Source organism: Triturus cristatus, chromosome 3_2, assembly GCF_964204655.1.
Source record: "Triturus cristatus chromosome 3_2, aTriCri1.1, whole genome shotgun sequence".
Classification (NCBI taxonomy): Eukaryota; Metazoa; Chordata; class Amphibia; order Caudata; family Salamandridae; genus Triturus; species Triturus cristatus.
The window spans coordinates 1,000,237,609-1,000,260,394 of NC_140584.1; the positions used below are offsets into that span (position 1 = coordinate 1,000,237,609).

The window sequence follows — 22,786 nt, forward strand, 5'->3', positions numbered from 1 at the left end:
AAGGAATCAGTCAGCCATTTCATGGCTATGTGTGCCAGGTATTCTTCGGCTGATTCATCGGCGTTAAGCTCTCGGAGGTGTAAAGTTCAGCAGAATATGCTCGGAAGCGCTCAACTATTTGTGGGGCACTTCACACCTGTGCACCATCATTTTCTTGAAGAGTCAACACTTCAGTGTTGCCCTTAGCTGGCCGAGTGAGAGCTGCTAATGTAGCGCCGAGTCTCTCCCCTTCCCCATATACTCTGGCGGTGGCATATTTCCCAAGGTGAACTACTTCTGATTGTGCCAATTCATTGTGTTCATCGATTTTACCTCTAATTTGTGCCAATCTCTTGGGCTCATAGGTTTTTTGCATATCTCGCTCAAGCGCCGTTAGTTCTTTTTCAAGATTTAGCATTCAGTCCCCTATGGACCGGAGAACCCCTGCATGTTTTGAGATTGTCACCCCACGGATATAAACCTTGAATGCCCTTCAGATGGTGAACATTTGTGGAACACTTCCAATATTAATGTGGAAGTATTTGTCTATTGCTTGCGCCAGTTCCTCGCAGAACACTGCATCTAACAGGGAATATTGTGGAAATCGCCACGCAAGGGCCCTAGGTTGCATACCCTCGAGAGTCAGCCTAACAGGAAAATGATCAGAGAATGTGCGCAGCAGATTTATGCACTCATGTGTGTATGGGAGTAGGCTCTTCGAAATGAGCCAGTAACCTATGCAGGTATGTATGTTGTGCATCGAGGAGTGATGAGTGTATTCCCTAACTTAGGGGAATAAACATTGCCAGACATCGATCTGCCCACCAGTGTCCACAAGCGTGGTGATTGCCTTTGCTGCACAAGAGGGCCGCCCCGAGAACTATCTAATTCAGGTGACAATACAAAGTTATAGTCCCCCTCCCAACCCCCCCCCCCCCCCCCACAACTGCGGTATATTTGCATAAGTTGTGAGTTTGTTGCTGAGAGAAGGATAACATTGGGGATCATCATAGTTAGGACCATAAACGCCCACTAACAATACATCAAGATTATCCCTTCGACAGAGTACCACAGCATATCTTCCACCAGGGTCCACATATAACTCTTGGATTTGTATGCTTGCGCCACGACGAGCTCAAATCAGAACCCCTTGTGCATGTGATGTAAATCCAGCCACAACAAAGGAGCCTCTCAACTGACTTAGTGTAAGCAACCTTGAATGAGGTGATAGATGTGTCTCTTGCAACATCATATGTCTCTGCAAATAAAGAACAATTTTTCAGATTTTGCGCTGATCATTTAACCCTCTGACATTCCACGTCAAAAAACTTATAATAGTGCCATTTGAGCTCAAGGGAGCCCTTTGAGCAGGATTGTCACCCGGTATGGCTCTCCTGTCTAATAATGGCAAACATAAATCTAGTTTCCAATCTGAACTTCTGCATTTGACTACTTAAAGAAAATAAGCTGTAACATGTGATAACCCCCCACCCACGCCATATCTACCCCCCCCCCCCACCACGACACGGCAACTGAATCCCTCCCTTAATGCCCCCCTATAGGCCTGCTGCTGTGTGTAATACATGCGGGGTCAGCGAGTACCTTTAGACTGCACTCCAGTTGTTAAAGGTTGGGACTGATTATTATCAAACATAAACATCCAGCTGCTAAGCAACAACTAAGCATACTACATTGTAGGTGCTTGCTCACGTGTACAGACAGAGCAATGAGTAGATAGTGTTCTAGACATTACAAGTTATATATTCAACTGTTATGAATGGAACATCATGTATCTTAGCTCCAATGGCCACAGCAATCCACATCCAGTGCGCGTGTGCGTAATGGTGTTCAGGATGTGTATGGGAGCGTCAATCCTGGTTGTCCAGATCGCTGCGGGGACCACCGTCTCCCAGTTCCGAGCCGAGTGGATTTCTCAGATTTGGGATTGTGATGTTTTTTGGGCGCCTGCTGTAGACTACTTGGGTCAGTATAAATCTTAGTTCTGCCATCTATTGTGACTCTGAGTCTGGCAGGATAGACAATAGCATATTCTAAGTTGAGTTCTCTCCGTTTTCTCTTCAGCGGAGCATATTTTTTCCAGCACCTGCAAAGTAAAATCTGGGTATATGGACCATTTGGTGGCCCTCATAGCTAAGTGTTCGGAGCTCCCTGGCTCTCTGCAATGCCGCATCCCTGTCCCTCTAGTTTGGGAGCTTGGTGATTATTGGGCGAGAGGGGTCTTCGGGGGGGGGAGGGCTGCCGCGGGACCAGTTAATGATGCACCCGCTCCACTATAAATACAGGTGAGATGAGTAACTGTTCTATAAATTGTTCCATATTCCCAGTAGCTGAGGCCTCAGGCAAACTAAGGATACGCAGATTATTGTGCCTTGATCACGCTTCTAAATCTTCGGCCTTGTTTTGTAGTGTCATCATCAATGTTTCCATACGTTTTTTGCGTTTCAGTGGTTAAATTTTGCTGGTCTTCCACATCGGACACTCTTTTTTTCTACCATGTCAATTCTTTCAGCCTGTTAGTCCATTCGTTCGAACATAACATCCATGCGGTACGTGAGGCTTTGTTGCATGAAGGTAAGTATGGCCTGCAGATCTCCTCCCAGTTCAGCTCTTGAGACCCCCTACTCTGTGGACAGGGTCTCAGTCTCATCATCCCTGGCTCTGGTGGACTTGCGCTGCTCAAACTGCAGCTTTGGCTGGAGCTTATCCGGTTTCACCATAACCCAGCGGATAATGCATACTATGTGATGCGCAAGAAATAGGAGAGTATTAGTAGTGTGATATAGGCGTAACAATGTCAGCTCCTAATATGCCGATAATGGAAGCAATGTTCACAGTGGTCATCAAAAGCATGCTGCAGCAGGGTGCCTAGAGATGTTTTCTCAAAGTCTTTCTGTGAGCTCGCCCCCTGCAATATATTTGCTCAATCGGAGGCATGCTCCGGTGCGGATGTCAGCGTCACAAGCCCCCCGCCATCTCTCACCTGGGCTTGGTCACATCGAGAGGCTGGGATCAGCCCACGGCAGCAACATGGTACCCCCAGCTGGGGTGCCGCACTGGCGGGGAAATAACACAGTCCTGGTGCAGGCCGACCCGCCAAAGAAATCAAGTGCGCCCGTGATCAGCAAGGCCCGGACCGCTCCGCAGTCACAAGGACGTGCCCACCAGTGCACAGGGCCATCGCTGCGCAGTCACTGCGGCTCGCTGCAACAGAAACAGGCAGCAGGCGAATCAGAGCAGTCCCCCTCAATCGAGGCACTGTGGCCTCCGCAGCAAGAATCAGCTATGCACACCACTCAGCGGGCCGCATTCTCGTCGGCTACGCACATCCGCAGATCAACGGTGAAAGCAGGTCGTTTTGCTCGTCGAAGGATCCGTCCCGCATCGGAAAGTCCAGTGATTCAAGGCACACTTTTAGGCACCAAAAATTACGGGGATATGCGCCAAATTATGCTGGATTGTTAAATGGTCTCGTGAGCTCGCTCAGGCTGCGGCCATCTTTGAGCCAGGCAAGCTCCTTCCCCTGAAAAAGAATGTACTTATCAAAGAAAATTATCTTTATTCATTAAGGGGGCATTATGGTATGAAGTATTTGTGTCAAGGGGTTGATGCAATCCAAGTTGCTGCCTGCTATACCCAATATTGTCAAATTGAACACTTTTGAATGTGCAGGTAAGCCATTGGAAATCAGGTTGGTTAACATGAAGCATTGTGATGGAACGTTTTAAATTCTGCTCTAGAAAGCAGAATGTACGTGTGAGCATTTTGGGTAATGTTGCTGCAATCGGACAATAGCTGTCAATTGCATGTTTGAAACTAAAAATGTGATCAAGTTCTACGTCGACCAAGTTTTGAGAGAATTCATGGTAAAAAAAATCAATGTGTCTCAGGGCCACCCCTAATTGAACACTTTCTGATGCTATTGAACTGGCCAAAAGAATGGAACATTCAGAGCAGCTTGTTGAGGAAATTAGGCGCTCCTGAGATTCATGTATTGAAGGCATTGTCATCAAGAAAGACAAGCTTGAAAGGGTATGTTAAAAAGGTGAATATAAACAAACTGCTAATGTATGTTACAGATATGGCAGTAATAGTCATGATGTAAATTTAAAAAAGTTCCAGCTACTGGCAAACTTTGTATTAGATGTGGGAAAAAGGAGCATTTCGGATGAGTGTGCAAGGGTGGTAGGGTTAGTTCAGTATATGACAAGATTGATTGCGTTTATTTGGATCCTACTGTTTTGTTGAGTGTGGGATAGAGAGGAGAGGCAAAGTGATGGTGGTAAACTATTCTTGCCATGGATTGTGTTTGTGAATTATGGAAATGGGGGGAGTGGAATATGACCCACTGATTTATGCCCCGGCCAGGGAGGTGGGGGGGTTAGGGAGCAGGGGCATTACATAAATATCGTAGGATATTTTTGATCCGACCTGAGTTTCAAATGTCGTAGTTTGCATGACTAATAAGGATGGTGCAATTCTTGGAAGGCAACACCAGGAAGAGATGGGCATTAGATTGGATCCAGGAGCTGGACCCAGTTTGTTGTTGACCCTGGCAGCGAAGTGACCATGTTGAAACTAACACCTATATTTCAAGTCTAAAAAAGACCTCAGAGGTTTTTTTCAGACACCCTAAGCCAATATAAAGATTTTGAGCACCATATAACACTGAAAGAAGGGGTTGGACTTATAGGGGACAACATTTGTAATGTCCCCATGTCTATAGGGGAAGTTGAAATAAATCCTATCTGATCTGGGCAAATAAGGAGCTTTCAGAATGCTCACTGTGGGTAACCCCTGTGGTATTTTTTGTTTAAGAGTTCAGGGGTACTTTGTCTGTTAACCTATGCAGTCTCAACAATGCAACATAGATTGTTCACAATCCTTTACCAAATATGTAAGATGATTTTGACCATGAGGGGTGCACTAGATCTAGTCTGTGCCTTTCACCCAGTAGTTTTATACAAGAACTCTAGACAACTTAATGCATTTGTAATGCCAACACTTTTGCCTTTTTTGATCTTGCGAGTGCAGCCTTGATATTCCAGCATATAATGAACAACTTGATGGGACCATTGCATTCCAAGACAATATCCTTGTCTTTGGGAAGGATATTCAGGTGCATAATTTACAGTTGAGGATGGTTCTCCAGGCCTTGACTATGAAGGGTTTGACTATCATTCAAGGAATGTCGTTTCAGAGTTTCTGAGGTTGAATATTTAATGAACAGTATCGTCCGATTGGATATTAAACCCAAAACTGACCATGAGCAAGCTATTTTGATGGCGCCTGAACCAATGAATAAAAATCCGCTTATGTCATTTTTGGATCTCATTGAATTTTAGGTTAAAATCATTGTTGATTATGCCGTAAAAAATTATGTTCCTGTTTAAGAAAAATTTAAAATATGTGTGAGATGGTGAGCTAAAGAGAGCTTTTGAGTTCCTTAAAATTGATGTGTTGAATGCTTCTAGTTTAAACCATTTGCTATTGGGAAAAGGTGAATTGTGTCAATAGATGCTTGTAGTTGCAGACTTGTTACAGGTTTACAACAAACTGATGAGCAAAATACATGGGTGTTAATCGTGCCATTCTAGAGCATTAAGAGACTCCCAAAATAATTATTTGGTGATAGAAATGGAATTGTTAGCCTTTGGGAAGGATATTCAGGTGCATACTTTACATCTGAGGATGGCTCTGCAAGCCTCGACTAAAAAGGGTTTCACTATCATTCAAGAAATGTCATTTCAGAGCTTCTGAGGTTGAATGTTTTGGTAACAGTATCGTCAGCTAGGATATTAAACCTAAAACTGGGTAAATTGTGTCAATAGATGCTTGTAGTTGCAGACTTGTTGCAGGTTTACAACAAACTGATGAGCAATATACATGGGTGGTTGCGTGCCATTCTAGAGCATAAAAGAACTCCCAAAAGGATTATTTGGTGAAAGAAATGGAATTGTATAGACGGGCAGTTGAGCATTGGTGTATGTTTTTATGGGGTACAAAATTTATTTTTTAGAAATGATTACAAGCCACTAATGAATATACTTTCTCAAGGATGTGGGATATTGATGACAGCCAGGTTCACTGCCAGATTACAGAATTTTCTGATTGTTGCATTGTATGTCATGAGCTCATGACTGTCTTTGCCAGGTGAATCCATATCAGGGAGTGAACAGGAGAGTACATTGTTTTTTAAAGTGTCTGACATGGTGAACGAATTGAATGTTTCATGTTAAAATCATGTTTTTGGCGATGTCCAGAAGTATTTACAGATGGGTTGTTGGATAATCTTCAACAATTCATGGGGAGCTAACTTGTGTGGTTGGTGTACTGATGAGGTGGGGATAATGCTGCTTTTCTCCTCATGTGCTTAGGCACATGTTGTGATACTAAGGAGGCATAAAGGACAATTGGACGTGTCCGCTATAAAATGGTGTATTCGTGAATATTTTTTTATTGCCACGTTTAAATTAGGTGACTAACTGGTTTTTGAGAGACTATGAACTTTTCAGCAAAAGATATACATCAACCAAACCATGCATTGCACCTTCTTTTCTTGAATGGGCTTGTCAGAAGTTAGGTTTGGACATCTTGGGTCCCTTCTGTACGCCAACTAAAACGGAGGTGTATGCCATTGTTCTCATGGATTATTTCTCCATATGGCCAGAGATGAGGCAAGCGAAAAGTGTGATTTCTGATTTGTTGATAATTGGTTTTCTAGAAGATGTACTTTGCAAGCGGTGGATTCCCGAATTTGTGGCTTCAGACAATGGGCCACAGTTTTCCAGTGCTAAGTTTAGAGTGTATTTGGAGGGATGTGGTGTAACACATAAAAGGATAGCTGTGTGTCATTCTGAATCCAATGGCCAATTGAATGTTTCAATCAGTTTATTAAAGAGTCTCTGCAACTAGCAGTTAGTGGGAGTTCAGAGTAGTGTAAACCATTAATGGCTGTTTAACTTTCTTATGGTACTACTCCTAATTCTGTTACTGGTTTTTCTCCCATTTGCGTAAAAAACCAGCACATGGTTGGCTCTGTAGTTGTTTAAAAATACATTTAGTAAAGCAAGGTTATCACAAAAAATCATGATGCCATTCTTAAGGAAGTGCTTGAGAGCCTTAACAGGTATAATCAGGAATTCGTTTTTGATATAAGAAACAAAGAGACAGGGTGTTTCAGGTAGTAAGATTAGTGTGAAGAGTTGTGTTTGAGTATTTGGTTTGAATCCTTCCATAGGAATGGGTGAGTGTATTCCTTCCTTGATTCAGTTTGGTAGTGGAAAACGTTTGCCAGAAGGAGAAAACATACTTGATGGTAACCTTGATTCCGGTTGAAGGGTTGACACCATTGAAGTGGCTTTGAGATGGAAGAAGCAAGGAAACATCGGTACAGTTCCTAGATTATGTAATTATGTGAATTACTTCATTCATTCTTTACATTTTTGTGTAAGCAATATATTAGGAAAATGTACTGCATTGGTACTTTGTAATACCTTTGCATGTATTGTGAAATGTATTATTCCTAAGTCGTCTTCTAGATGGTGTAGAATGATCTTTTGGGTTGTCGGAAAAAGGAGTTGTGTGGAATCCTGTTGTGTTCCATCCTAGGATTCCAAGTGATGATAGAATGCTGGGGGACTATTGAATGAGACGACAGAGAGATCTGCTGGCATTGCTTGCGCCTCTTTACTTTGCTAGGGGAATAAAACGTCTTACTTGGAAAGTGCCACCATCTCTTACTTTACAACACTAATCTCATTGAAATGTCTTAAATTAAGTTACAAGCCTCTGTCAAATATGTGCTTAAGGCATTGACATGGTCTAATTTTCTGTGCTTTGAAATGGCTATCATTCAGCCTAAGTCCATTGAAGACAATTTCTTCTAAAATGCTGTATGAGATATTTTGTATTCTTTTGCTTCGTCTTTGAATAATAGCTATTAAATATGTGCTTGCTCCTAGGTGGTGATCAGGACAACACTGATAACAATACCATATTTGTGCAAGGTCTCACAGAAGATGTTACACCTGAGGAAGTGGGTGATTTCTTCAAGCAGATTGGCATCATAAAGGTACATAGACTATAACCATATTTGTGACTACCTTTGATTTTTTTCAGTTTATAATTTTGCATCCATCAATGCATAGTTTTGTTATAACTTGTCTTAGGATAGTTTACCATTTGACATCTCAGGCAAACAGTAGGAGTTTGAAATGAGTGTAATTGATATTGGCCTTTGAACATTAGTACTATACCAATTGATGGTATGTTCATTATTGTGAGATCTTCTCCAGGATTCCATGGCAATAAGTGATTACTCATCAATAGCTGTTGGAGTTGAAGTCATTTATTACTAGTGTCCGTGTCCCATAATAATATTGCACCTAAATTGAATGACCAGGTACTCCCTTTTGGCACTTGACTCTGTAGCATGCAGTGAGGTTTATCAGTAATGGCTTATTTCTGATAGTGGCAGTGGCTTAAAGTGTAACATTTTAGATAACACATAATAACTTAAACAAATAAATACAGATTCTGTAACTGAAAAAACAGGCTACTGAAATCAGAGTTGCCTGGGATTTATGGTTCAGAATATCAACGACAAATGTGTTTGTAGATCCTCAGCACTTGGTGGTAGTCTTTAGATATCATTGGGCCCTATTGCCAATCTTATCTTACAGGTGGACTGTTTAGATCTGCCCAGACTCTTTATGAAGCAATTGGGGGTTAGGTTTTTCCCATTTGGATTTGAAGGTTCTAATGTTACCTCTGTTGTTTGGTTACTGAAGGATAATGTTCAATAACCTACACTATTCACATCCGACAGATGTCCAAAAAGCCCACCAACCGAAAAGAGTTGTAGATGCTTCCAAAGTCTGTTCCCAGTTGTGTACAGGGATGGCATGGTGTCTGGTCACTGGTGCCTCGTCCTTTACTGGAGCAAGATCCCTCCTTGGATTGCAAAAGTTCAGTAGCCTGTGGGCTGTAAATGGGCTGTTGCTGGGCATAGAGCCATATTACCCTCATTGTCCCTTCATTCATTCATGGGAACAGGAGGCCTCTGTCAAGAATCATCAATCATTGTAGAGATTTCCCTGTACCAACTCTGCCCATAGGTCAGGAGCTCCCACAGAAAGCACTAGACAGTACAGTAGTCAGTTGGCTACTGCCTGGACAGTAGGGACTTCACTGGAGATTCAATCCATATCATCTCTGGAACCGGTTTTACTAGTGAGCACTTGATTCTCGGAGTTCCAAAGTCAAGGGCAACTCCTCCACCTGATTAGATGGAACCCTATACCTGTCGTCGAAGTTGGAATTTCCCAAAATCCCAAAAAATGCCTGTAGAGTTAAGTACAATTGGTATGGGGAGAGATGGGGGCAATGGAAATGTCTGTTTTGATAGTGAAGGTGATATAGCTGACCTAAAGGATGGTGTTGATTCATGAGCAGCAAAATTAAGGAATCATGTGGCTCCTGGACAGGCAGTGCACTATTCTGTCCTTCACACAAGTCCTACCGTTCAGCTGGGCCTTGTATGTTTTCAGTGGATCTAGTCACTTCCCCATGGCTTGGGCACTCCAGCTCCATATGCAGGCAGGTAAGTTGTCAGTCTCACTTGAGGGCAGATGCACAGCTTTACCAACACTTGCAGAGGGCTTTCATCCCAACTTTGTCTTTATTACTAGTTTCCCTCTGTTTTCTGTGGGACAGCACAATAACCTTGCTAATTATGCAGGAGTAGGTGGATCGTACATATATCATTGATTGAATTCAGTTATGCAGGGTGTAAAAGAGCAACCATTCCTCCTCATTTCCTTTTTAAAGTTCTGTATTTTTACACTGAAAATGTGCAGGGAATATCCAAGTTTGAAATTCATTTTGGAACCTTCAGAGATTGTTTACTGCTGCATGTTGTACTAGAAGAACAGCAAGTCAAAAGTTTAGTTACACTATTCCAGGTGTACGATGCTTTGTGCTGTTTAGTGTCAGTGTGATTGTCAAATAAAGTGGGACATTGCTTACCTTTTGGAGATGATCGTACTCTTCAAACTCCTTAGAGCTTATAGATGGACTATGGACTGTGCAGTGCCAGATTTTCGAGAGCTGGTCAATTGTGGCAATCATCATGTGCTTTGGTGGCTAAAGAAAGTCTTATCGCCCCCAAGTCCAACCCAAGATCCTAGACAAGTAGGGTCATTTATAGTTTTGCATATGGCTGCCTTGTCAGTGTAGGCTCTAGACTCCACTCCCATGGCGGAATACTGCACACCATATTTAGAGCCGCACCAGTTTCAGAAGGATCTGTGTGGCTTTCATCACCACTAATGCTAATCATTATTGGACCACCAAGGTTTTATCAGTTCAAGCAACATTGTTTTTTTAGAAACAAACCGCCACAGTGCGGTTTATTTCTGAAAAAGAAATGGTCAAACATACCTGCCCTTTTCTCCCTGCATGAAGGGCCATTAATGTCTTGCACTTCACATGTCATTTTTGTGATCTTATTACTTGTCGAAAGAGAAGGGGTTAGAATGCTGCACAAGTCCGTGTGGAATGTGAAGGACAGTGTGACGGGAGTAAGTTGTGGAAGCAAGTGGAGGTGGAGCAGGGACACCAACTTGATCCTGGTGGGGTGATTACATAAATGCACCTTTATATTTAAATCAATAAGTCTTAAATTTATCTTCTTGGACCGAAAATGTCTGCATGCTTCATGTCTCCAAAGTGACTACCTTTTTTCATCTTCACTATATGGTCTATAAAACTCACGTTTTAATAAAAGTCCTGATCAACCATTTACATATAGGCTGTAATTTTTCTTTTTTCACTGCCGGACGCTGGGGATCACGTTTCGCTCCCCGGCACTGGCGGCAGGAGTCTGCCCAGCACCCTGCGACTCTGGGCAATAGCTTGCTTAATCTTCCCGACGGACCCCAGCACCGGGAAACCTACGGGTAGCTGTTCGCTTTACAAATACAGGATTATTATTATTATTATTTAATTATGCGTGCCACACACATAAGTGCATGCTTTTTTAAACAACTACCTTATCATCAACTACACAACAAACTTTAGATATTTCAAGCAAATGCCTATTTACACCACTACCGGTGGAAAGAAAGTATTAAATCTATGAAAAAAAAATATCCAATGCATTTATATGTGGTCACTTAAACATAGAATTGTGTTCTAATGAACAATTGTCTTGCCTCTAATTTTGCGTTCTATAAAAGTGCCCTTTTTAATAAAAACTTTGTTCACAAAATTGTCAAAATAGGAGCATCTACCCTGTTTCTGCTTGTTGAAAAATTCTCCTGAGAATGTTCTTCAGGACAAATAGATACTCTTAGACATTAAAGTAGCGACACAAATTGGCATTCAGGCCAGGTTGCATGGGGGTACAAAGGTTAAATATATTATTGGAAAATAATTACATCAAAATAAACACACGTGTCATCATAGGATATCAAAAAGTTAGTATTAGAGTGTCTCTTAATATAAACACCCCTATTCGCCCCGGAGAGCGCTAACATGGCTGTATCCCTATAACAGTGTGTATAAAATCTTATCAACATTCCCAATATGTTATTGTCCACTGTAGTCAAGTAATGATCTTAAATAATGGAGAAGGACTAAAAAATATTTCAGTCACCTCACTGTGATATTAATTTATTTCAGCCTGCAAACTATCCTTGGCTACACATTTCTAGACTGGGATACAGTTTACTTTGTGAAGAGAAAATTGGATACTGATAGGAATTAATTAAAACTGATGATAGAAGGGGGGTGCGAGACACTTCCTGACTCGTAAAGAGGCAGTGGAATGGTACCAGGTGCCTAGAGGACATTTCTTACAGTATGCCAAAATAGCATGCACCGTCCGCGAGATCTGGCCCGCCTACCCAGATGATTCACAAGAGTTGCACTCATTAAGACTACTACTAGATCTGGGTCCACCAGAGGATTTAACTCGCAGATATATAAAGCCCTGAAAGAAAACCGCACAGTGGCAATCTCCACAATCAAAGACCAATGGGAGCTGGATCTAGCCTCCTTTTTCACAGATGGTGAATGGAAGAGCGCATTCAACCAAGTCAGCAAGGTGGCCAGTAACACAAGGTTTAAGCTAACCCAGTTTTATTACTTACACCGCGCTTACTCAACACCACAAAGACTGGCATGCTTTAATACCAGCCGCGCTACGGTATGCCCACGCTGTGGTTCAGACCCAGCCACGTTCATATACATGACCTGGACATGCGCCAGATTGCAACCATACTGGCAGCAAGCAACACAGGGACTCCGGTTGGCCACGGGCGTCTGCACAGATGAAAATACGGTGCGAGACCTGGAAGAATGCTTGAGAGAATGCACACATCAGAGAGACATCACACACACTCAGGTAACCGATGAGAACCCCTGACCCCCTCCCACCCACAGCAACAGATTGCAATGGGGAATAGAGTAGCAGACCCCTGCATGATTGCCATTAAGGAATAATGTTAACTAAGGCCCAGATTAGCCACCTTTGCTCCTTGAAAGATGAGCTACGGCCACCACTGCCGCCACAGTTTTCTTGGTTTATGCAGTTACATTAGTTCCCTTTCAATTATTTTAAAAAAAAGGGAAAAGAGTTGCTGCACATGATCACTATGAGCTGTAATTCCCATATACTGACTGTAAAATGGCAAAAGACTTGTTTGTTACGTCAGTGGCATGCAACACACGTTGGATCCGTAATGTAATGAATGTGTTTTGAAGCAATAAATAACATTAAAAAAAATAAAAACTGATGGTAGGACGTTGGTCATTTTTCATATACCCTTTTTAGTCTTAAGAGAAATTCAGATTATTTTTATGATTGTATTGTTGAAGACAATCCGTCATGTTGCTACCTATTTGTTAACCCAAAACACCAGTTAATAGGCGTTTTGGATTAACAATGGTAGAGAAGAAGAATTATAATACTTTGATTTAAGTATGCATAATTATACTACTACAGGCAATTATTTACTTTCACCTGAATGGCTTTCATTTTTCTCATTGATAGTACAGGAAACTTTATTAATTGTTTTTGGCAGGTTAGTATGTTAAAGAAGTTTAACATTTTGAGCATTGATAGGTCTAAAAATCAGAGCTTTGAAATCTTTATCTATTTGGTGAATCGTAGATATCAACTTTCTGCTTCACAGTTCAGGGACCCATTAGCCGTTGGAACACATCCAAAATAAATATTCATACTCTTAGAAATAGAAGACTTACCTGCATGAGGAAGCTGGACTGTGGATGGAAGGAAGTGACCTGACAGGACTTGAAAAATCCACTCACCTGCTCGCATTTGTGTGCCAGATTCAATTAGAGCAAGCTATTTTTAGGTTCTACTCGCCCTTTTTGGCGAGTAGGAAGACAAACTGACTTTTGACCTCGGTCTCTGAAAGCAGAGGAAATGTGACAAGATAGCAAGATTTAAAGGCATCTTTATTGCTCATAAAGTGAATGAGCAATAAAAGTGCCTTTAAATCTTGTTAACTTTTCTCATTTGCTTCGCTTGAGGTCAAGTGCATTTCAGTTAGGTCGAGTAGATTTTTTAGGTTATTCGACCTGCAGGCCTAGTAAAAATTAAATGATTTATCGAGCCCTGCCTCATCCTGCGGAACACAGTGCAAGGCCCAGTGAACTGTAAGGCTAATTATGAGGACATTTCACAGAATCGAAACTTTGCCAGCATTGGTTCATTCATATAGTCACATGCTTGAATCATTTCACATTGTCAGGCTGAGAATCCAAGGTAACTAAAGCATTAAACTTTGTTAAAATAGGCAAACGTGGCAAGAACAGTATTTATTTAGTAGCACATTTACCTAATTTGAAGCAACCTGAACTTCAGCCTTTGAGGTGGAAGTGCCGAGCTCTCTTACTTACCCCTAGCTGCCACAGTAGCTCATATTTCTACCATATGTTATATGTGAGGGTATCCCCAAAAGAGCTGCTCTAAACTCTCCATGACCTCTGCTTGAAACTACTTTGACCTTAATCTGGATTTGAAGCAGCCCTATCTTCAGATTTCAGACTGCTGTGACTTGTTTTGGAGGCTATTCTGTAGAAACAAATCTCCACTTTTTTGGCCAGGGAAACATTTTCTTTGTCACTAACTGTCCTCACTGACAAAGACAAAACAGCTGTCTCCAAATTCTGCTTTACGTGTGGGCAAAAGGTCTATACTAATGAACCACAAAAACAGGATATTTTCTTTATAACTTTGATGAAACCTTTTCTTTCAAGACTCTGAATTATAGGGAGAGGGTATTACTACTGAATTTTTGTAGAACAAGCAGTACCCCCTTCCAAGGGAATTCCCCCTCTTCAGCATTATGATTTTGTGAAAATTGCTCCACCAGGCACTTCCACGAAGGCACCTCAAAAAAGGAAACGTGGTGTATCAGATATGTAGCTGTAGATTCCTTACCTTGGAATTTTCCCCAGGCGTCGAACTTTTTCCAAACCATCTTGAGCAGTACTCCTGCATGCTGGTAGGTGGTGCTGAATGGCTTTGCATAGGCATTGGCCGTCCCTGGTGTGATGTGCACTGTGCCTATGTAGGAGCCACCCCAGCACACTGACATCAGTTTTTCTTTCTGTTCCAACAGTGTGGATCTGGAAGAGCTAACCCAGTCATTTTTTGACCAGTTTTTTTACCTTTTTGTCAGACCTTGAAGCAATTTTGCTCCCATTGTGCTAAGGAGGTCCCCTAAGAAGCCAGTCGGTGTTAAACTCTGTGAGGCCTGTTACAGACAAATGTCTGTGATGAACCTACATCTGGTTTGCCTGTGGTGCCTTTAGTCAGACCACAACTCCAGGAGCTGTCCTGATTGCCGCATCATGAATCGGAAGGCAATTGGGATGATAAAGATCTTGGTGGCCTGACACACTCATTCTCAGAGTCAATTCCGTCAGTCGTCATTACGGTCAAAGCCTTCATCGGGTAGGTCCCACAAATATAAACATTCCTAAAAATAGACGTGCTCTTCGACTTCGTCACGTGGTCCAAGTCCTTGGATGAGGCACAGGAAAGACGACGCAAGTCATGGCCCTGCTTCTGCACTCCATTTGTGGACCGGGAGCAGGAGTCCGCTTCGCGCCATCCTGTATTTCCAGGAGCAACCTTTTTTCCAACTTCAGGAATTTTATGAGGCTATACACCTCGTATTTGAGTGTGTGGACCCCTGTGGAGTGCCTTACCCACAACCTTTGCTGGAATTCATTCCTATGGTGCTGGCAGCGCAGAGACCATAGTTACTCCTGACTCTGATACGGAGTTGGGGTAGCGTCTTTAGACACCAGCACTGACCGGGTCGGATACAGTGCCTCCTTTTCTTGACAGGCCCTGTAGGGATTTTGACTGGAGTGATGTGAGAATCCTTGAGGCTACCCTGACCCTCATAAAGACCCTTTGGCCCATCTGGATGATTACTGGTATGGGGAGCTGGCAGATGCCAGTGTCCTGGATGACTCACCAGACACTGGTCTTATCTTTCTAGTGTGGCTACAGAGGAAGGGACCTTCTTTGCTTTGGTGATCAGCTGAGGTCCTCATCCTCCAGCTGCTTTCCATGGAAGTCAAAACAAATGTTTTGACTGAGGTGCGTCAGCTGGGTGTATCCCACACATAACCCCCAACTTCCCTTCAGACAAGCCCTCTCTGATGTCCGGCTTGGGCCCTGGCCAAGCCCTGCACATACACCCCCATCCACAGTACATTCAGATATCACCATAGCCTAACTCCTGTAGATCCAGCTTTCCACACTCAGTACCCCACTCTTGAGAGCTTGGTGGTGAAGGTCTCAGCATCCAAGGTTCCTTTCCACTCCACCGGACAAGGAATTCAAGAGGCTGGCATATCTTTGGGAAGAGCATTTTCTCTTCTGCCAGCCGTGCACTGTGGTCTGTGAACACTGCATACCATTTTGTTGATAAAGCCCTACTATGTGGGACACAAGTGCTGCTTATGGTCTTGGAGGAGGCGCGAGCCATCCGTAAGCAGACTATTGCCGGTGGCAATGACACAGCAAAGTTCGCCAACAGATGTGGGCTGGACAGTGCTCTTGCTTCATTGGTGGCACTCCGCAGCTACTCCTGGCTGAGGCCATTTGGTTTTTCGGGGGATGTCCAAGCCTCCCTAATGGACATGCCCTTCGATGGCACCTGTCTTTTTGAAGTCAATGCAGACTCAGCTCTTAAACACTTCAACTCTCTGACCAAATCCAGGTCCTTGGGATTCGCTGCTCCCCCCCCCCTCCAATCCACCTTTTGTGGCTACATAAGAGCCTTCCAGCTGTGCCAATTCCTGGCCAGGTACCATGCCACACATGCTCCCCAGCCTCTGCAGTACCCAACGACCTCATGGGTCATTTGGCCAGAGGTCTGGTCAATCCACCATCCGCCCCTCCACATCACCCCACCTCCACTGCATTAACCTCCAAACCACTAGTCTGCCCCTCAACACCATGGGCACCCAGTTGACAGCAGGATTTGCCATCACCTGCACCACTGGCAGTCCATAACATCAGACAGGAGGGTTTTGCAGATTGACCGAAGGGGTTACTCCTTCCCCCTGTAAACGACCCCATCACCCATGCCACCATCTCATGACCGACTGATGGAGGATCATCTCCGCAAGAAGGTCACAACTCTCTTAGCCAAGGGAGCCATAGAGAGGATTCCGGTGCCAGAAGTAGAATCTGGTTGCTATTTTCTGGTTCCGAAAAAGGACAAAGGCCTTCATCCTGTTCTAGATCTGCGAGTCTTCAATCTCTTCCTCAAAAAGGAGAAATTCAAAATGCTCACATTGGCTCAGGTCTTGTCTGCCCTGGACCTTGGAGACTGGATGGTAGCATTGGACTTGCACGACGCCTATTTTCATATTCTCGTCCTGCCTGCTGACCGATGCTGTTTCCAGTTTATGGTAGGCCACGAGCATTTTCCGTTCACCATGCTTCCTTTAAGCCTTACCCGCCCCCTCGGGTGTTCGCCAAGTTGATGACTATAGATGAAGCTCATCTGCGGAGATCAGGGGTGCGACGACTGGCTGCTGAAGGTGAGCTCGCCCCAGGCTGTTGTCTCCCACCTCCAGACTAAAGCAAACCTTCAGCAATCGCTGGAATTCACTATCAGCGTGCTGAAGTCACACCTGACTCCTTCTTAGACGCTCCCTTTCATCTGAGCTGTTATGGACTCGGTGCTTTGGGCTTATCCTCACAAGCGGCGAGTCCAGGATATTCAGGCTATGATACCGATGTTTCAGCCTCTATCCTGGGTTTCAGTGAGACTGACTCTGAGGCTGCTGGGCTTCTTAGCCTCCAGCATCCTGCTGGTGACACATGCCAGATGGCATATGCAGGCTCTGCTGTGGGACCTGAATTTCCAGCGGTTGCAGCATCAGGGGAATCTCTCCGACATGGTCCAGATCTCGAAGGGAACTACAAAAGAGCTGCAGGTGGCTAACAAACCGCAATTGGGTCAGAGGCAGAACCCTCTCCCTTCCCCAAACCGATCTCACAGTAGTGACAGATGTATCACTTCTTGGCTGGGGCTGCCATGTAGGAGGGGTGGAGATCAGAGGACTGATTTCTGGCAAAATCCGGACTCCACATCAATTAGCTGGCATTGAAAGCCTTTCTACCTTCCATCAGGGGAAGGCTAGTGCAGGTGTTCATGGACAACACCACCGCCATGTGGTATTGCAACAAACAGGGCGGTGTGGGGTCTTTGACCCTTTATCAAGAGGCCCTGCATCTCTGGACATGGATGGAACAGCAGGGCATATCCCTAGTGGTTCAATACCTGGCAGACTCTCTGAACACCAGAGCAGATAAACTCAGTCGAAAATCCTGAGGGGATCACTAATAGCTTCTCCATTCAGTGGTGGTGCAAGGGCTCTGTTAGCAGTGAGGAGAGCCTTGGTTAGATCTATTTGCCTCTGCCAAGAATGCACAATGTCAGCAGTTTTGCACGCTGGAAGTTCCAAGACGGCTCTTGCTCGGAGACGTGTTTCTTTTCGAGTGGAGTTCAGAACTCCTGTATGCTTTTTCAAACATACCACTTCTACCCATAGTTCTCAAGAAGATCAAGAACGACCGTGCCCAAGTCATTCTTGTGGATCCAGACTGGGCACAGAGTCTGGTATCCCGAGCTACTGAGCATGGCCATTGATACTCCAATCAGGGTGCCCCTTTGGGAAGATCTTCTCTTGCAGGAGCTGGGGAGGGTTCTCCACCCGAACCTGTCCACTCCTGCGTGGAGATTGAGCTGCGATGGTTGACAGCTTTCGACCTTCCTCCCAAAGTCTGCAACATCATCTTTGCAGGCAGGCGTCCCTCCAAGGCGGTATACGGCTGCCATTGGGAAAAGAATTAGGGCATGGTGTGCAGAAAAATCTATTGATCATCTTTCTGAAGTCGTACTCTTCATTCTTTCTCTTGCCCAGCAGGGCGCTTTTCTGGTCACTTTTAAGGGCTATTTGTATGCTCTTTCTGTGTTTTTTGTGGTTGCCTGACCAACCTTCTTTGTTCAAGTCCCCTATTGTACATAGGTTTCACACAGGTCTTACTCCTCTCTTCCCTCCTACACCATTCATTATGCCTCAGTGGGACCTTAATTTAGTTTTGACTTTTGTAATGTGCGCTCCTTTAGAGCCTTTCTACAATTGTCCCCTCAGGCTTCTCACACGAAAAAACAGCCTTCCTTGTGGCAATTACTTCTGTTTGTCAAGTGAGTGAGCTGCAGGCCTTATCATATAAGCCACCTTCTCTCTCAGTATATCTTGAAAAACTGTTACTTTGCACACAGCCCTCTATTCTACCAAAAGTGGTTTCACTGTTTCATGTAGGCCAATCAATCACCCAGCCTACTTTTTCAACCCCCCCTTCATTCCTCTAAAGAAGAGGAGCAAATCCACTGCCTCGACCCATAAATGGTTTAGCTATAGTGGAATGAGCTTGCAAACCTTCAGGAGATTACTTCTGACCAGTGCGTAACAGATTCTGAAGCAGAGCACAACCAAACAAGATGATGGTTCGCTTCCGCACTACCTGATTTTTCTTCACACCCACATACCCTACAAAGAGTTGGGTGCCCACCCAGAACTCTTGTGTACCATCAAGGTAAAACAACAGCCCCCTTCATTCCTCTAAAGAAGAGGAGTGAATCCACTGCCTCGACTTATAAAGGGGGTTGTTGTTCTACCTTGATCGTACACAAGAGTTCTGGGTGGGCAACCAACTCTTCTGTGACAGTGGTCTGCTCAAGTTGCTACATTTACCTCAATAATCAGGATTTGATCTTCTCTTTCTCTGGACAACCTCGCAGAACCAACTTCACCTACTACAATTCAGTGAGTGTGTTCTGGGGATTTTTCTTCTGGGTCAGGGGAAGAAAAGCTCTCTCTTTAAGACCTGTTTGGCTTCTGGATGGAAGAAACCATAGGTGATCCACTTCTGAAAGGCATGTACTGCCTTTTTCTGAAACAAAATGCTTCTAAATGAGACCCCAGTAAGACTTTTTCTTCAAGAACCCTTCTTAACAAAGATCGATACCTATCCCTACTTCTTCAAGAAAGACGCTGTTAATACTGGTGATACCCATTTCTTGGATGATTGTGGGAGAAGTGACTCTCCTGCATTGTCTTCTAAAAAGGTGCAAAAAGAAAAACACCTGTAAAATTATTCTCCATCAAAAAGCAGGCTGCCACTCTTTTTTCAGCCATATACCTCTCTTACTCATAGCCCCTGGACGTGACTAGGAAAGTAGCTACAGCTGATATTTTGGTGCCTTTCCACCCAAATCAGTCAGCTTTCAAAACGCTGTCTATCAGTACCTTGTCCTCTACTACTTTGTGCTCTACAGTTGTTGCTTTATAGTCTGGTCCTCTGCCACCTACAGCGCTGTTCATGCAAGGAACCTTAAATAAGCCACAGGCCTGCGCAAGCTACCCAGCCTCTGCGCGGCCGGGGTCGTGGGACCCAGCGTCGGGGGGCCAGCGGATGGGCCAGTTGACCAGCAACCCCTCTGCAGCAGTCCGACTTTTCGGGCCCACCATTTTCCAGTGGGCAGCAGGATTCGCCATCACCTCCCCACTGGCACAACATCACGTCGGACAGGTGGGTTTTGCAGCTAGTCATTAGGGGCTACTCCCTCCCCTTTGAGACTACCCCTCCATCCATGGCACCTGTTTTCCATCGCATGTCAGAGAATCACTTGGCACTTTTCCGTCAGGAGGTTGCGGCTCTCTTGGCCAAGGGAGCCATCGAGCGAGTCCCTGTGCCAGAAGTAGGTCGTGCTTGTTATTACCACTCCTTCCTGGTGCCCAAGAAGTACAAAGGCCTGCATCCTATCTTGGATCTCAGGGACGTCAACCGCTTCCTCCGGAAGGAGAAGTTCAAAATGTTGACATTGGCTCAGGTCCTGTCTGCCCTCTTTCCTGGAGACTGGATGGTAGCGTTGGACTTGCAGGAGGCCTATTTTCACATCTCCGTCCTGCCTGAATAGGCATTACCTATGGTTCACGGTAGGCCACGAACCTTTTCAGTTCATCGCGCTCCCCTTTCGCCTGACCAGTGCCCCTCGGGCGTTCACGAAAGTGATAGTGGTGGTCGCAGCTCATTTGTGCAGATCAGGGGTTCCAGTTTTCCCCTATCTCGACGACTGGCTGTTGAAGGCGAGTTTGCCCCAGGCTGTCGTCTCCCACCTCCAGACTACGGCGGACATCCTGCATTCGCTGAGGTTCACTATCAACATGCCGAAGTCAAGCTCCTTTTCATCGGGGCGGTTCTGGACAGAGCGCAGTTTCGGGCTTATCCTCCCGAGCAGCGAGTCTGGGATATTCAGGCTATGATTCCGATCTTTCAGTCTTATCCCGGGTTTCAGTCAGAATGACCCTGAGGCTTCTGGGCCTCATGGCCTCCTGCATACTGCTGGTGGATCATACCAAGTGGCATATGCGGGCTCTGCAGTGGGACCTGAAGTTCCAGTGGGCACAGCATCGGGGGAATCTTTCAGATCTCGGAGGGCACTGCACACCAATTGCAGTGGTGCCTAACGAACCAGGATTGGGTTAACAGCAGATCCCTCTCCCTTTCCCAACCTGACAGATGCATCACTTCTGGGGTCGGGTGGCCACATGGTGGAGGCGGAGATCAGGGGTCTTGGGTCTACTGCGGAGTCCGGGCTCCACATCAACCTTTCAGGTGTTCACGGACAACACCACCGCCATGTGGTATTGCAATAAACAGGGCTGGGTGGGGTCATGGACCCTCTCTCAGGAGGCCTTTCTTCTCTTGAAGTGGCTGAAACATCAGAGCATGTCCCTGGTGGTTCAATACCTGCCAGGTTTCCTGAACGCCAGGGCAGACAAACTCAGTCGTCGTTGCATGATGGATCACGAATGGCGTCTTCACTCGGCGGTGGTGGAAGGTCTCTTTCAGCAGTGGGGAGAGCTTTGGTTAGATCTATTCGCCACCGAAGAGAACTCGCAATGTTAGCCGTTCTGCGCGTTTCAATTTCCAAGGCGGCACTCGCTAGGTGATGCTTTTCGTCGCGAGTGGAGTTGCGGTCTTCTATACTCCTTTCCGCCTATACCACTTCTGCCCAGACTGCTGAAGAAGATCAAGCGCGATCGGGCCCAAGTCATTCTTGTGGCTCTGGACTGGGCACGAAGAGTCTGGTATCCCGAGCTCTTAAACATGGCTATTGATCCTCCGATCAGACTGCCTCTTCGGGAGGATCTTCTGTTGCAGCAGCAGGGGACGGTCCTTCACCTGAACCTGTCCAGCCGCCACCTACTTGCGTGGAGATTAAGCGGCGACAGTTGACAGCTTTTGACCTTCCTCCCGCAGTCTGTAACGTTATCTTGGCAGCCAGGTGTCCCTCCACCAAAAAGGTATATGCCTGTAAATGGAACGAATTTGTGGACTGGTGCACAGCAAAGGTTGTGGATACCCTTTCTGCCCCTCTTTTGGAGATTCTTCTCTTTATTCATACTTTGGCCCAGCAGGGCTCTGCTTTGGGCACTCTTAAAGGCAATGTTTTGGCCATTTTGGCCTTTCTTCTCCTTCCTGACCAGCAATCTCTTTTCAATTCCCCTATTGTTAATCGTTTCCTTAACAGCATTACTCACCTTTTTCCTCCTATTCCTTTCGTAATGCCCCAGTGGGACTTGAACCTTGTTCTGACTTACCTTATGTGCGCTCCCTTCGTGCCTCTAAATAATTGTCCTATCAGACTCTTGACCTTGAAGACTGCTTTTCTGGGTGCCCATACCTCTGCTCGCATTGTGAGTGAGCTTCAGGCCCTTTCCTCGACACCTCCTTTCCTTGCTGTTCATCCGGATAAGGTTGTCCTTCGAACTAGACCTTCTTTTCTTCTTAAAGTGGTTACCTCTTTCCACAAAGGACAGACCATCACTATGCCCACCTTTTTCCTGCCCCCGCATCCTTCTAAAGAAGTGGAGAGGCTTTCATGCAAAATGTGCATTTTTATTTTATCTTGACCGCACAAAACAATTCCAGGTGGATGATCAGCTCATCTTGGCTATGTGGGCATCAAGAAAGGTCGGACCTTGCAAAAACCCAGAGTGTGGAGACTCCCCCACGACTGCAGGCCCTCCGCCACGAGTGTGGAGACCCTTTGTGAATCGGGACAAACGTCTTTAGAAAGACTGCTTTGTGCCTGGTAGATCGTGACTGCTCACCCACCCAGGCCCTTTTTGGATTTCACACCTTAGTAACCTA

The 22,786-nt window shown here is 45.0% G+C and overlaps 1 protein-coding gene across 4 annotated transcripts in view; it reads left to right on the forward strand.

Annotated features, from left to right (window-relative positions):
• TAF15 (TATA-box binding protein associated factor 15) overlaps nt 1-22,786 on the forward strand; it is a 481,601-nt gene that overhangs the window by 311,158 nt on the left and 147,657 nt on the right. For all 4 annotated transcript variants that reach the window (XM_085649621.1, XM_085649623.1, XM_085649622.1 and 1 more), the window contains one exon: nt 7,962-8,071. In XM_085649621.1, the coding sequence (XP_085505747.1) occupies nt 7,962-8,071 (110 nt within the window). The remainder of the gene's footprint in view (nt 1-7,961; nt 8,072-22,786) is intronic.